The sequence below is a fragment of the Scedosporium apiospermum genome, assembly GCF_000732125.1.
Source record: "Scedosporium apiospermum strain IHEM 14462 chromosome Unknown SEQ_SAPIO_0143, whole genome shotgun sequence".
NCBI lineage: Eukaryota > Fungi > Ascomycota > Sordariomycetes > Microascales > Microascaceae > Scedosporium > Scedosporium apiospermum.
The window spans coordinates 707,216-722,741 of NW_015971844.1; the positions used below are offsets into that span (position 1 = coordinate 707,216).

Here is a 15,526-nt window from a genome sequence, read left to right on the forward strand (position 1 = left end):
CCGGGTATCCGAGATTTCGGGCCCAGTTAGTTGCGTCAAATCGCTGAAAATCACGATTAAGTAGCAATGTTTCCGGAGGGGGCATCGGCATGCCATCCACCAGATAGAAATGGCATACTGGTATATGCCTTGACTTCCCGGTTTAGTCAGGAGGTATTCCCGGCACCATGACCCATGGAACACTTCGCCTGGCTATCTTGCCGAGGACTTGGACAAGGCAGTTCTCTTGACGGCATTGATATACCGGGACGTAAGGTGGACGTATGGCCATGACGTGCGATCATGTTATCCGCAAAGGTTCCCGGGTGCAACCCGCAGAGTATCTTGATGAAGAAGGTGTTTTGAAGAATGCTCGCGTGGCACCATCCCGAGTCTTGGCCAACCTTCCTTATCCGGTATTGCTTGCAAGCTGACGGGTCGAGAATAAATGAAGACTATAAATGACCACACCCAAAATAACCCCATCAGCTATCATCAACAATTTTATCAACATTACATAATGATTCGGAAGTTCAAAGGGATCAAGGTGTCTCTGCATCTAATACGTCTACATATGGATCTACTGAGATAATACAGGGGGAATGAGATGAGAGTTGAGCGGTAGGCATTTCGAAAGCGCTATCCGAAGGAATTGTTCACGACATTTACGCAAGCTTCGAGGAAACTTACAATTTTAACAAATTCAAATTGTAACAGGTTCCAATGACCATCGTGTGCCCTACGCTAGGCCGTTCTGCTTTGTATGATAGGACCGCCAAAATCCATCTGGACATTCCCAAGTCCAACTTCACTTCGGCGGGCCGCATTCGAGTGCTGTGGTAAGCATCCAAGTAAAATCTGCGTAATTTGCCATTGTCATGCCCCCTGCTCGTCCGGCATCAAAATCTAGGTGACCCCCCTGCAGTTCTTCCGCTCCGAACTCCCTTGTATGCCACTCCATCGCGTCCTTCATGGCATAGTGTTGACGTTCCGCCGATGCACGTCCCAGCGCGAGGTCGTGGTAGTCCTGCTGGGTCAATCTCCTACTCGGCGACTCGAGATTTGTACAAGCAGGGAATAAACTCTCATCTGCAGGCATGCGCCACAAGTTGGACAGGCGGAGGCGCTTTAGCGGCGGCTGTGTCGTGACGATTTGCTCCAGCGCGTAGTCCCATAACCCGCTCGTGATGAACATATTACGCAGAGTTAATTCCTCCAGATCTGGGCAGTGTGGCCGTATGTCTCGAACTACCTCTGGACATGTTGCGATGCCATTGAGCGAAAGATATTTCAGGTGGCGGAGTGATGCCGTTCGTAAAAGGGAGGGGAGAAGTGCCTGGTATGGGATGTTCTCAATTGCCCACTGAGGATCCTCTTTCCAAGTGCGATAGAGATGGAGGGAAAGCGATTCGAGGTTAGGCATGCACGCGATTAGCCGAGCAAACCCCTCGAAGTCGGCATTGGCGTCAATAGCTGGGTCGTAGATGGGGAGCTTTCGGCCACCAGAGATATCGAAAATATCGTAAAAGTCGTCGTCTACGCCCTCCACTTCTGTCTGGTGCAAGGGCCTCCACGGCTCGACAGTCGTGGCGACGCTGATAGACAGGCTCCGAATATACACACCAATGGGGTTGAATCCTTCGTGTTTCAACATAGGTAGGACTGCTGCGGCCTCGTTTGTCGGAATGCTGCATAATTTCGTGTCCGAGAAGATGGATAGGTTAGAAACTTGGACCTGTGAGCGGGCAAGAGCGGCGAGGACCACCCGGTAAGCTTGGATAGCCCTCGACCACAGCTCGCGCCATGCGAGATGCTGCACTCTATCTGGATTGAATCTTTTCCCCTCGCCCAGGATAACGGTCGCCTCAAGTTTTAGCTCCTGGAGCTGCCCAAACCGGCGAAAGATCCAGGACAGCGCATCAGCCATCGACGACCCGGCAAAGGCGTATTGCTCTGCTTGCCGGTCATCCATCCATTTCCGTTCCCTTTCTGGGAGAAGTTGACGCGGTTCGCGAACAAAGGGCTCGTCTCCCGGGTCCAGATAACTCGGGAATGTTGTTTCTAGGCCCTGTTCGCCTGGCATTTCGTGATAATAAGGGCACACCAGGTGAATGTTGCGCACAACGCGGCGGAGATCACGGCTGGATGAGACGATATGCAGTTTCCAGAAACCGTCTAGAGTGAGATCGAAGCTCTGATCTTCCGCTATATAGAGAAGAAACTCGGGGGTAAATGCATGCCTGGCCCTCCTCGACACGAGGCGGCAGGATGCGACTGTAGGAAGTGTCAAGTGCTGGCATATCTCAGCGATGAGCTCTGGTGGTAGTTCGAATAGAAGGGATTCCATGTTGTTCTTGGTGATTGTAACGCAATAGAGAGACGCTCAATGTTGATGTTGATAGACCGAGTACTCTCTTCGAACGCGCTAAATGTTGTTGAGCGGAAAGGGAAAGGCAGTGCCTGGCGGCTAAGATGTGTGTGTATGTGCATGACCGCGATAAAAAGAAAGAAAAAAAAAAAAAAAGAGGCGTCTAGCGAAGACTTCCCCAGTGACAGTAATTTGGAATGTCACTGCTCCGCCACCAAGGGGGCTCAGCCTCCACTGGGAGGAAGGATCGGGACGGGAGCTAACTTTAACTCCAGCTCCAGTGAACAGTTAATTCCCGATTGGACTTCGCCAGCATGCGCCCCTGCTTCCGAGTGGCGTTATGTCGCTAGCCCCGACGAAACTATTGGCAGGCGTCCTGCCCTCGGCAGTGTCAGCGCCTCGCAGTTAATGATTGATTTTTTTCTGGATGTAAGGTGAAAATAGCCACTGTGCCAGTGTGTCACTGCTACTCCAGCCAGAGGATTCTCGGAGTCGAAGTCCTCAAAAAGCATCAGTCTGTTCGGTCGTCAGTAAACTTGGAATTTGGCCCCCGATATCTTAGCCCCCGAAAACTTAGCCCCTATACACGCAAGAGTGATCCTCCCAAGTTGTGGGCCACCACGGACGAACTACAGCATTTCACAACATCTAATTATAATTCGGCATCTCGAGCTGCCGACACCAGTAAGCTGATAGTATTCAAAAATAGCAGGCTCAATTGCGTAGAAGATGATCCTGCGATTCCTTGTGGACCTAGGGGTGGGTGTCTGAAGCAAGAAGAAGCGAAACTATGTTGTCCATTCGCCATTTATAGAAACACACGGAGATAATATCTCGTTGAGGTCCAGGTACCATCGCAATCAATGCAGAATATAAATAAGAGCGTCTTCGCGAGTCCTACAAAGAGTTTAATGATATGCCAAAACCAAGTTAAACAGACAGTCGGTAAACGGCCTCAACTTCAATTTACACTTATCAGTCCACAAACGCACATAAGTTCAAGTTTCTTCCACGATGCGTCCCCTGATCTGGGGCGTTATCGCCCTCAATCTAATCCTTCCTGCTTGTGCAGACGGTAAGCCTATCCTGTCCCAAACGATCCCAACCTAGCCCGTATACTAAACATGACACCCTAATACTAGATGAAGGGCGAGATGGCTCTCAGTTCATCACAGAAGTCCGCCGAAGGACTGTCGTTGTCGGCAAGAGATGCGTTATCCCAACCGATGCGTTTGGCGGGATACCAGGTTGTATTCCGATCCCGGTAGACCCAACCGATTCGCCTCCTGTCATGCCACCTCTGGACCCAGGACCAGGACCACCACCACCTGGCCAGACTGTGGTCACGGTTACGGGAGTACCAGCAAATCCAGGAGACCAACCGCCCACCGCCGCTGTGACTTGGGTCTCCTCAGAGGTTCCCATCACTACCGTTGTTAACGGAGCTCCAACTACGACGCAGGTCCCAGGGTGGGTGTGCGTCGGCGATCTGTGCAACCCGGACTGCCAAATCCCAGTACAAAAGTGCGAGAACCAGAACGGCGCGGGGGTTAGCGGCTTTCCTTGGCCACAGGTATGTCCGGTAGAGCGAGACTTTCAATATTTTGCCCTCGGTCACCTTATCTTCCTCCAACATTTTTCAATCTCCAAGCAGATAGCCAACGCTAACTTTCCCCGTGAAGACACCCGATCCAGCCGCCTTGCCACCGCCGACCACCGACAAGCCGGATGCGGGTGGTCCCCCGCCAGCAGAGCCAACTATCACATCTACTACAACATCGGACGATGGTGTAGTGGTGATTGTTCCCCCTGGTGGCGGAGGTGGTGGTGGTGGAGGAGGAGGAGGTGGTGGTGGTGGTGGGAATCCTAATGATCCCAACAATCCCACAGACCCGAATAACCCGGATCCGAATAATCCCAAAGGCCCGAATACTCCGGACCCCAATGACCCCAATGACCCCGACAAGGATAAAGATGACAAGAACTGTGAGCAGACAGTATCGTGCACACAGACATGCAAAATCTTCCCGCATCCGACCTTATCGGTTACGACATCATGTGAAGAAGACCAAAGCAAGATCGAGTGCACGGCCGAGCCCGTCGAATCATGCACAGTCACGGGAACTACAAGTACAACGTCGACAACCTCTACGACCCTTACCGGCGGTGACTTTTGTGACCCTGCTGGCTGCGGTGCCGCATGCGCCCTAAAGGCCCGAACGGCTCCCCCGCTGCCGGTGGCAACGCCAGTTCTCGGTCGCAGCTCACCCGACATTGTCAAGTTCAACGAGAAACGAAGTCTGCAGAAGCGGGCAGGTAATCCTCCCGTGAAGCAGACCAACCCATCCCTTACCGATGACTTCAACGACCCCAATGCTTTCCCGGGCGGGCGCGTCGAGTGGTTCCGTGCTGCCAGGAGTTTCATCGTCGGAAACGGAGCGGGTAACGCCGGAGGGAGTATGGGGGCTGTCCCGTCGTCTCGGATGCTCGACCACAAGGGCCTCGACTACCCCTACAAGAGCGGCGCCGGGCCGTCGTGGGGGTGCACGTCGCTCTTCGTTTTCTCGGATCGTGGAGTCTGGCAAGCTCACTTTTGGGAACGGGAGCACATGTACATTGACGCCGGCTTCGAGCAAATAACTCTTCCGTTTATCAAGGATGGGAATGCGGGAAATGGGTACCCTGGTCTTAAAGACGCCGTGCCAAAATATTTCGGCAGGGATCCCGATGGCGGAGCACCGCCCCAAATCATCCATGTATGGGCTTTTACGCCGATGTGGTTGCCCGATCGCAAAATGGAAGACGGCACTCCGATCATACCTCCACCCCGAGAGGGTCGTCCCGACGTTGATGCTTGGTATTATCACCGGATGGATCCGATCGCCGATGCTGTAAAGGCCGTCATTCCGGAGGAATTCCACAATTTGTTGCGATTCCAAGTGTCACTTTATCCACTCATCCCTAACATGAAACAAGTCGTCAACACAGTCGAAGGCCAGGAGCACGGTCTCGCCGTCTATGAGTATGTTCCGAAGCATGTGAGGAGGCTCGACGGCGGGGGATGCGACACATTCCGGGCAGTTAGGCTCCTCGTTCCTCCAGGACTGGCCCATGGCCCTGCTATCTGGAAAGACGCCGCTCCTGCTGCACCGCCGGCTGGGCCCTCTAAACGAGACACATGCCCTGCTAACATCGACGACATCATCCGCGCGCAGGGCTACCCAGTGGATAATAAAGACGTTATCGATCCGGGTAATTTGTTGAAAGCACCGGGAGGGTCGGACGGAGACGCCGGTTCAGGAGGAGGTGATGCTGGCGGAGGAGATCCGCCTCCACCTCCATCACCGCCTATGCCTACGCCAACGAATTCGTTGCCCATGTGCTCGAATCTCCTGTTGCCTAGCCGTGGTTCGAACGTGTATGTAGGCTCAGGGTGCAACGGAGACGGTATCGATCCGGCGCAGACGTATACTTGGGCGTTGGAGAAGAGAGCGCTCGAGACGGCAGCTGCGGCATGAATTTGTCTCATAGATTTCTTTTTTTCTGTATTACGCCCCAGACACGGAGTCGGCGAGGTCCCAGTGTAGGAGAATTGATTATTTTCCTTTTTCTTTCTCTCCATATGACATAAGAGTCATCAACTCACTAGACAGTCTCATTTTCCATCGAATAGACCTCCTGTACCTCCATATATCGCTCACGCCGAGCTACCGTCTCGGTAAAGGCCATTACCATGATCATGAGCACTCATGCTTTCATGGGTGGAACTGGCTAGCGATGACCGAACTAACAAACCTGTCACCTACTTCGTACCCCCTTCCCCCAACTTGCATATTTGTGTCTCCGCTTCATCCCACGCTGCCCTAACAATTATTATTATGGGAAGGTGGCAGACAGACTGAATACGTTGGCTGCAGCCGAGCCTTTCGGAGTCCGAATTTGCACCAATACACGTCATCACCTCTGCCAAGAATCCCACTCCGGGCAGGAGCTAGCAATGGTACGAGTTTTGCAGGAAATGCTGAGCGGATCTGCTCGGAAAACAATTCCGCCGCCTCGCTATTGGGGGGTGGCTCGCCAAACTTGCCGGTTGTAGTGCATGCCCTTGTAGCCTACCGAGGGATATTTGCTCCGGTGCCACCGGACCTTCTCGATGGTACCTGAAAGCCCCTAGCGTTGGGGTTGCAGACAAGGCTTAGATCCCGGTAGCTAGCGTGCGAGCTAATGTTGGTCAATTCTGAGGTGCTGGCGTGGAGGTGGCATGACAGAAAACTAATAGGGGGGAGGGGAGGGTTCTCTCGTGTAACTACAAAGGGTTTGTGATGTGCGTCAGGGTTCTAGCAGATGATGTCCGTGCTCCGGGTGGCCCAACCCATGTCCACTCCACCAACGTGCAGACGGGTTCCTCATATCCCAGGGTCTCCCTCGCTCGGCTTTAAATAAGATGGAGGACAGTTCCGCTGAGGTCGCTCGGATGCATCTACCACGCTTCTTCAACTCGGAGCACTTTTACTCGCCTCCCTGAGCTGTAACCGATGTCGAATTCACCCCCGAAACAGCCGCTGCGTCCGCCGAGCCCGGATACACATGCTGAAGTAATCGAGGCCGATGCCAATTTTGCCGTGAGTTTAAGGAATACGCATGACTGAAGGATGCTTCTCTGGTGGGTTTCTAATACGATAAAAGAGTGTCGAAGGGGACGTGGATTCTGCTCTCGGAGTTGTAAGGTTTTTCAGTGCGGCGAACCTGGCAATACGATGCTCATCAAATTCAGGTGTCCCTTGTTAGCCATACATCTCTAGCGTCGAGTATAGCGAAATTTCGCACGGAAAATGGCCGATCGTATCATGCTTATAAGGACGGATGTGAGTATTTTCCCCTCACACGCGGCACACGTTTCCGGGACTCATCATCGGCATCGTCCAGCCTACGTTCTTCCAAACGACGAGGTATCACTCTTCCAATTCTCTAAGTCAGCGACAAGACTTGTCGGTCTTTCCCCTCTGAGATTGCCAATGGATTAACGTTGAGATACTCTGCCATTCAATAGGTTGAGAACGACCGGCTAGGTAAGAACACCCGTAATCGGGTCTATAGTGCCTACATCTGTTCAAAATGCTGATGCTAATTAACCAGATCTTCAACACCACTCGTGCTTACTCACGCTAAACAATAAATTGTACCTTTGCGCAGCTGGGAGGGATGGCAAGCCGTTCAACCGCGTCCTGGACGCCGGCTGTGGAACAGGAATCTGGGCAGTGGATTTCGGTATGTCCCGTGGGCAACTTCGAAAATTTGGCCGTGCTGTGATCGCCATGGTTAACAGAACCCAGCGGACGAGCACCCCGAAACGCAGGTGAGTATTGCAAAAATTCTATTTATCTTAGCCATACGAATCTGACACTCTATTAGGTTATTGGCGTTGATCTGAGCCCAATTCAACCATCATTGTCAGTTCTACCTTGTCTCTAATGGGACCAACTGTCGCACTTCGGTTACTTAGGCACACTGACACTCCCAGTGTCCCCCCAAACGTTTCATTCTTTGTCGATGACCTCGAAGAACCATGGGCCTATAACGATCCATTCGACTTTATCTATTTTCGTCTAATGGTCGGGTCTATCACTGACTGGCCACGGCTTTTGAAGCAGGCGTACCAGTAAGACTGCGTCTCCCGCCCTTCGGCCTTTCGTTTATCCATCGACTGGTCCATGCTCTAACATCTATCCAGAAATGTTCGCCCCGGTGGTTATGTCGAGCTGATGGATGCCACATACCCGGTCGATTGCGACGATGAGACGCTGACTCCAGAAAATTCTGTTTTTGAATGGAATAGGCTGTTGTGTAAGGCAGCAGCATCCGTCGGAAAGCCCCTGGACGAAGCCTTTAGGTATAAGAAACATTTGATTGATGCAGGATTTGTCAACGTCACCGAGACGAGATACAAATGGCCGATGAACTCCTGGCCCAAGGATCCCAAATACAAGGAACTAGGTTAGACTTGAGGCATATCTGTTCGCAAGGGCAAACGTGAATTCTGACATCTTATCTCACAGGATCATGGACTCTTGAGAATATCATGGAAGGTCTCCAAGGCATCAGCCTCGCGTTGTTTACGCGTGTCTTGGGATGGACTGCGGAAGAGCTGGAAGTTTTCTTGGTCGATGTGAGGAAGCAATTCAAAAACAAGAGCGTTCATGGATACTGGCACATGTGAGTAATATCCTCTAAACCCCCCAAGATACTTAGATACTATTGAGCCTAACTTTCGCCGTTCCGCAGTGTTGTCGTCTATGGTCAAAAACCAGAATAACGGGCATATTTCCTGAGGTCCATCTACCGCGTGTGGGGACGTCGCGTTGTGGAGAATCGCCCGAAATTGAACAGAAGACGGCCAAGATTCAGTCTGAATGTACATCAACAGAATAGCCTTTAAATCTATTTATGGAGTGGATATCTCGTTTCGTTCTCCCACTTGGCCACTCTCATCATGCAATATTCGATCTAACTCCACATGCCACCATGTCTGACGACCCTTCGCGTCCAACGCCGAATCATCACTATCACAGATAAAGACAGAGTCGAAAGACGCGCCGTGTAAGCCAACTCACGGTTAGTACGCAAGTGCCGAGAGAAGGAACTGAGGGTTTCCAAAAAGGCAGGTGGTTGGTTTGGATGCAGAGTTTAATGATTAATTTGATCTCCTAGCTTTGTGGAAGGGCTGCTGCCTGCAGATCGACATTGGCGAAATTAATCGCTGAAACGGTGCTACCCAAACACGAAGCGTCCCACCTTATCCACCCTATCATACCCACAGTACGATCTGATCTGAGACTTGGCGATCCAACTTGCGCGGGCGACCCCCCCAGGCGACAAGTCACAAAAAAATCAGTATCATTGATTTCCGTGGGTCCGGTGGTCCAGTGTGGGTCATGGGCTCATGGGTAATCACTCGCCTCAGCCTCGTTGCGTCTCGACTGTTTTGAGGAAGGTCTACAGTTTCGGGGTTAGCCCATGACCCATGTACACCTGTGTGCACGAAGTATGTGTACTTGGTACCACAATGAATTGTATTGTGTCACCTCACAAGTATTCGATTTTGTCATTGCGCGCAATCCCGGAGCAGTTGAATCGTCCCAACTTCTCAAGTGACCCATAGATGGCGCTCTGTGACCACCACTGTCCGAGTTGTATCGCAGGGACGTCCAATTTCACTCTTGGCTAACTTTAGATATTCTGTTGGCATGAGAGATATACAGTCCTTTGAGCTCAAGGTGGCTTCGGAGCGATTTCAGAAGAGGGTCTTCAAGCCGGCGATACTGTAGACCTCTACCTGTGTAAAAGTTTTTAGTTCTCGAATATGTTTGCTATAATTCGGCATATACCTAGAAATGTTAAGATACTAAGCAGTTAAAGTAGAGAGCCTTAGATGACAGTTAGAATATAGTTATAAATATAAGCGATTTTGTCGAAGCATTCCAGCATCGTGCCAACCAGGGAGACCGGCTGCTTCAGGTCCGCAAGGGAAATACCACAGTTTCCCAGGCTCTTCGTGTATTTACCAGGACCTTAGACGACAAGTTGCTAGAGGTCTAGGAAGCCGTTAGGAGTTGGGTGAATGCAACTCTGTTGAGTTGAGTAGCTCGGCATCTCAACAGGTTGATGCCAGGATAAGCCTACTCGTTTCCACTATCGAGTTTAACACTACTATAACTACCTCGTTCCGCCACGAGCGGCAAGGGTTTTGCTGTGATATCCGGGTCGTCTTGGGAGATAGTTGTGCATCCCTGGCAAGCTCATGCGGCACTCTAGGAATGACTTCACCAAATACAACCCCAAGCCGAATTTGTGCACCACACTCACACCCAAGCAATGAGTCTGTTGCACCCAGGGCGTATTTGACGTTGGATTTGTTCAAATTTTAGTAGTCTTTAGGGGTGGTACGTTTCTGAGGAAGGCTTGTTTTAATCAACACAAATCCGAAGTACATTAGGTGGAAATACGGCAGCCAATCTCTTCAACTGCATTGTCGTGCGCCTCAAAGCCATAAGGACAGCATAGATGGTCGAATACAGATGCCAAGAGCAGGGCTCATGACCAATACCACCGCCGCCTCTCCGACGGAGATCAGTTACTCCATCAGGGAGTCGCTTCCTGAGGAACGGTGTGCATTGACCAGAGCAGGGGGCTGAGCAGCAAGATCCTTCCAACGGATCTTTCCGTTTTGGTGTTGATTGCCCTGCCCCAGATTCAATAGAATAAACTACATCGTTGAGCTCGGGACTCCATACTTCTCGCATGTCTATTCTCATGGACTGCATGGAAAATGGAACTTCATAATTCAACACCCCACTCAAAGTTTAGTAACCCCCAGATTCCGGCACCTTTTGCTAATACATGCAATCCCAGCCCCGAACCGAGTTATGGCATCTCGCATCACACCGTCTGTCCACAAGACAGTCACGTCCTTTCTTGCCCTCACCACCTCATTTGTGCAGCGACCTGGCTGCGAATCCCACTGGAGTTCCACCAGTGTCACTATCTACAATAGCACCTGGACCACGATTCCCGCTCTGGTGTCCCAGCCCATCGCATCATGCTACCCGTCTGGCTGGGAGAGCGCCATACTCAGTCCGGCTGTGTGTCCTAGCGGCTGGATATACTACGGCATCGGCGAGTATTGGGATGGTGGGAGCGGCGGCCGTAGCACAATAGCTTTTTGTTGCAATAGGTTTGTTGGTCTAGTTCTTGATTCAGTTACTTTTCTTGTTTGGATAGAGCTACTTCGCCAGTGTGGAATGAAGTTGCTAACCAAATTACCCAATTACTAAATCTAGCGGCTACACCTACCCGAACACTGACGCGCTAACGGAATATCGATGTACAACTCTCACCGATGAGGCAGGCGATGATGCATCGCCCAAAGCTGCGGGCTCCGACCAGACGCTCCTAATGCACAAGCCTTGGGCTGTAGCCTGGGCTGCGTCCGACTTGTCGACACTGACACCAGAGCTACCTACGCTGACTCGTTCCATGTTCGTGCCGACGTGGACCCCTGGCGAGGTCATTCCCGATGGGAAATATGATAGAGAACCCCCCAACCCCCGCCAAGACGGCGTCCAGATCAGGAGTATAGATTGATTCCTATCAATTGGTCTGCCAATTATACTGGTGTTCTCATTCGTCGCTCTCATGTGCGCGTTTTGTTGTTGTCCCGCGCTTTGTTGTTGTATCCCCAAAGAGGCCAAGGGCTCGGTCCAGGAACCGGCTGCGGATCCGTCTGCGTGAACGCTGAGTCGGTTGAGATATGAACATTGAGGACAACCTCATTGATTCGAAGCCCGCGCTAATAACACAACTGGTCGGGCGAGTAGCTATATCCGTTGATTATTTTAAATACTATTACTGCTTTGTAAGGATGGTCGTGTCATGGAGTGAAGGGGAACAGGATGGCGGGAAGGTCAAGGGTAGGTCCGGTGTTAAACGTCACTAATCGCTGATCCCCTTGCAATCTCCTGTAGACTAGGCGTTATATTTCCTTTTACCCCCAGCCTCCCACAGTCCTCTACTAGCCCTGCAGCCAAATAGCAGCTGACAGCTGCTTGTGAAATACGTCCATCTCAATGAATCTTGGCTCAAGGGAGAGACGCTCGCTCACCGGCGGAAAGAATTTTTCGGAGGTAATCAACAAGTTCTAGCTCTCTCGAGGATGCGACAGACATAACCAGCTTCCACTACTTTTCTTAGTCATTGGCCGACACTCCTTTGTTTTGCAGCGGTGGATGGTCCGTCACCGAAAATGCGGGATTGAGTGTGGCTCTCGGAATTCCGTGCGGCATGTGGAGGATTGGAGAATTGGAGATTGCGGGGTCGTCGTCGGACGAATGCCGTCTTTTCGTTTACCCTGCACCAGGAACGTTGGGGTTTGAGTTGGAGGATTTCCTTAATACGTACAGCTGTAGCGTGCTGAGCTTCTACAATTTGTGAATTAATTTCTACATCTACTTTGGAAGTATCTTACGACAACTGCCAAGAGAGCCGGACTACCCGGGAGAATCGGATTCACTTGATCATCATGCGAAGCTTCGTCTATAATGCGTCGCCGGCACGAGTGATCTTCGGCCAGGGCAGCGTGAAGAAACTCCCAGAGGAGTTGGCTCGCCAGAATCTCAAAGCCCTAATTGTTCTTTCAACTCCCCAACAGGCGAGCCTCGCCGAGTCTCTAGAGCTGAGCCTCAATGGCAAAGTCGCTGGCGTTTTCACTGAGGCCGCCATGCACACACCAACTTCGGTAACAGAGAAAGCACTCGCCTATGCGCAAGCCATCAATGCAGATTCAATCATCTCAGTGGGAGGAGGCAGCACGATTGGCCTCGGAAAGGCAATTGGTATCCGTACAAATTTACCACATATCTGCATCCCAACGACTTATGCAGGTTCAGAAATGACGCCTATTCTTGGGGAGACAGCGGACGGGCAGAAGAGGACGAGGAGTGACCCAAAGATCCTGCCTGGCACGGTTATTTACGACGTCGATTTGACTTTGACGCTGCCGGCTGATATGAGCGTGACAAGTGGGCTCAATTCGATTGCACACGCTGGTAAGTTGACAATGTTTCTTCCCAATCACGTCCGTGAGTCTACTACCGGGATGTGAATAATAATATGGCGTAGTTGAGGCTCTCTACGCCCAGAACGCCAATCCCATCATCTCTCTCCTTGCGAAAGAGGGCATCAAAGCCCTCGTTGGATCACTCCCCATCATCATCGACGACCCGTCTAACCTCGCCGCTCGTTCAGCAGCTCAATATGGCTCCTGGCTGTGTGGGCTCTGCCTCGGCTCAGTCGGGATGTCAATCCATCACAAGCTCTGCCATACTTTAGGTGGCAGCTTCAACATGCCCCATGCCGAAACGCATACAATAATCCTTCCTCACGCGTTGGCGTACAACGCACCCAAGATCCCAGAGGTCATGGAGGAGTTGGCAGCTATATTTCCGGGCAGTGAGGGGGATGCGATTCGGGGACTCAATATGCTGCTGACGAGACTGAAGGTGAGGCGTGCATTGAAGGATTTTGGACTCAAGCAGGATGATGTGGAGAAGGCAGCCGAGCTGGCAGTGGCCAATTCGTACTGGAATCCAAGAGAGATCGAAAAGGATCTGATTGAAGAGTTGATCCAGAGAGCTTATGAAGGAAGCGAGGCGAAAGCAGACCTTTGAGTGTGAAATAATGCAAGTTTTAGAGACACTAGTTTGATGTTATGCAGGTGAAGTCAGTCGTAGACTCGTACATGGCCGTTTCAGATTTGACGTAGTCCTCTGCTGCCATCCGAGTTTCCTCCCACCGATTATCACAACCCCACCCGTTAAGCCGGTCTCCTGACTTTGGTATGTGGCGATGGCGGAAGATGCTAGTGGACTGATACGGGTATCGCATCGCATCGGAAGACCGGACATCGATGTGGCCTCGGCCCCGACGACTTTCCGCCGTTTCATCCCGGTCCGGAATCGCTGCGCTTGCGAGACAAGATCAACTCCGAACTTGAATCTGAATGTCCTCTCTGATATATATATATATATATATATATATATATATATATATATCGACAATGTCGCCGATCTTTGTGAAGCTCTCTCACTCCCTTCATCCGACGACAAAACGGAGCCTTCTTCAGAACTGACGTCTTGAAGAGCACTTAACTATTAATTCATTGCATCATGGGTTCTACAAAAGTCACGGCGCCGTCGCTCAAGGACTTGACGATTGACAACATAACACCGAATGTGCATCTAGTGAACTCCCCGTGCCAGAACCGAAGATTGAAGTACCTCCTCGAGAGACTGGTCACGCATTTGCATGACTTTGTCAGGGAGACGAGATTGAGCACTGATGAGTGGATGACGGGCATTGAGTTTCTCACAGCCGTTGGGCAGATATGTACTGACGTCCGCCAGGTAAGTATGACAACCTCTTGCGAAAAAATTTCATTCCTTCCCAAGTCCATGGCAGGGAGACTAACCAGATACCAGGAATTCATTCTCCTGAGTGATATTTTAGGCGTTTCTCTTCTCGTTGACTCTGTGGACCACCCCAAACCCGAAGGTGCCACTGAAGGAACGGTTCTTGGACCTTTCCACACCCACGAAGCTCACTCGGTAGCCAACGGCGAATCTATTGCCGGTGATCCGGATGGCCAGCCATGTCTTGTTCTCTGTAGCGTCCGCGATACTTCTGGCAAACCAATTTCCGGGGTAAGAATAGATGTGTGGGAGACGGACTCCAAGGGGTTCTACGACGTGCAGTATGCCGACCGCACCGGACCTGACGGGCGAGGAATTGTGACTAGCGACGATGATGGGCTCTTTTGGTTCAAGGCGATTGTGCCAGTTCCTTATCCTATTCCCCATGATGGTCCTGTGGGGAAGCTGCTGGGACGCCTTGGTCGACACCCATATCGCCCAAGTCACATGCATTTCAAATTTGACAAGGAAGGCTACGATCCGCTTATAACGTGAGTGTCTAAACTGATCCGGACCCCATCGCCAAGACTCAAGAGGAACTAAATATTGACACGTTAATGTTTTCAATAGGGCTCTGTATGTCCGAAATGACCCTTACGAGAATTCCGACGCCGTTTTTGGAGTCAAGAACTCCCTAGTAGTTGACGTGAAGGAGGTGAAAGACCGCGAAGTTGCCGAGAATTACGGTGCCTACGTTGGATGTGCACTTATTGAATATGATTTCGTTCTCGTGCTGGAGTCTGAAGCCCTGGCATTGAGAGAGCAGAGAGCTGCGGAGGCCATGAAGGCACAAGGGAGGAAGGTCACGTTCCTCGATGGACTCCCTGTGCCCGAGCTCGATTGAGGTGGAACTAAACTAGTAATCCTGTCCTCGCCCCAGCTGGAAATGGTGTGATTATTTCTTGATCCGTGATGCTCGGACCGCGGCAGTCGCAACCCGGGACACGCGACTTCCAATGGCTTGGGTTCAGATTAGGTAATATGAATTTTAGCCAATAAAACAATTCTAAAATGTGATCAAAGGTTGTGTGTGTGTGTCCCCAGTGTGCAGTCGGTCAGTGTGAATTTTCTGGCCAATGAGCGGCGTGCGGGGAATCCCCCGCATTTTGGTTTGCGGAGAAACCTTAAATCCCGAGTCACCGACATCAGCCAGACC

At 51.3% G+C, this 15,526-nt stretch overlaps 4 protein-coding genes and 1 pseudogene across 4 annotated transcripts; 4 read left to right on the forward strand and 1 right to left on the reverse strand.

The window, feature by feature from the left end:
* Window positions 1-787: 787 nt before the first annotated feature.
* Window positions 788-2,326, reverse strand: SAPIO_CDS9494 (annotated as a pseudogene; the record flags this gene model as incomplete).
* Window positions 2,327-3,361: 1,035 nt separating this feature from the next.
* Window positions 3,362-5,865, forward strand: SAPIO_CDS9495 (uncharacterized protein; the record flags this gene model as incomplete). Its single annotated transcript, XM_016790873.1, has 3 exons — window positions 3,362-3,422; window positions 3,490-3,920; window positions 4,030-5,865. The coding sequence occupies 3 exons, from the start codon at window positions 3,362-3,364 to the stop codon at window positions 5,863-5,865; spliced, it is 2,328 nt and encodes a 775-aa protein (XP_016639383.1).
* A 1,017-nt stretch (window positions 5,866-6,882) lies between these two features.
* Window positions 6,883-8,660, forward strand: SAPIO_CDS9496 (uncharacterized protein; the record flags this gene model as incomplete). Its single annotated transcript, XM_016790874.1, has 9 exons — window positions 6,883-6,969; window positions 7,398-7,416; window positions 7,484-7,615; window positions 7,681-7,703; window positions 7,760-7,797; window positions 7,869-8,006; window positions 8,079-8,341; window positions 8,404-8,560; window positions 8,630-8,660. The coding sequence occupies 9 exons, from the start codon at window positions 6,883-6,885 to the stop codon at window positions 8,658-8,660; spliced, it is 888 nt and encodes a 295-aa protein (XP_016639384.1).
* A 3,762-nt stretch (window positions 8,661-12,422) lies between these two features.
* SAPIO_CDS9497 (Maleylacetate reductase) lies at window positions 12,423-13,569 on the forward strand (the record flags this gene model as incomplete). The annotated part of the gene is made up of 2 exons (XM_016790875.1): window positions 12,423-12,948; window positions 13,022-13,569. 2 exons carry the CDS (start codon window positions 12,423-12,425, stop codon window positions 13,567-13,569), a joined length of 1,074 nt encoding a protein of 357 aa, XP_016639385.1.
* Window positions 13,570-14,067: 498 nt separating this feature from the next.
* On the forward strand, window positions 14,068-15,214 carry SAPIO_CDS9498 (Uncharacterized protein; the record flags this gene model as incomplete). Its single annotated transcript, XM_016790876.1, has 3 exons — window positions 14,068-14,304; window positions 14,380-14,861; window positions 14,941-15,214. The coding sequence occupies 3 exons, from the start codon at window positions 14,068-14,070 to the stop codon at window positions 15,212-15,214; spliced, it is 993 nt and encodes a 330-aa protein (XP_016639386.1).
* Between the last annotated feature and the right edge of the window lie 312 nt (window positions 15,215-15,526).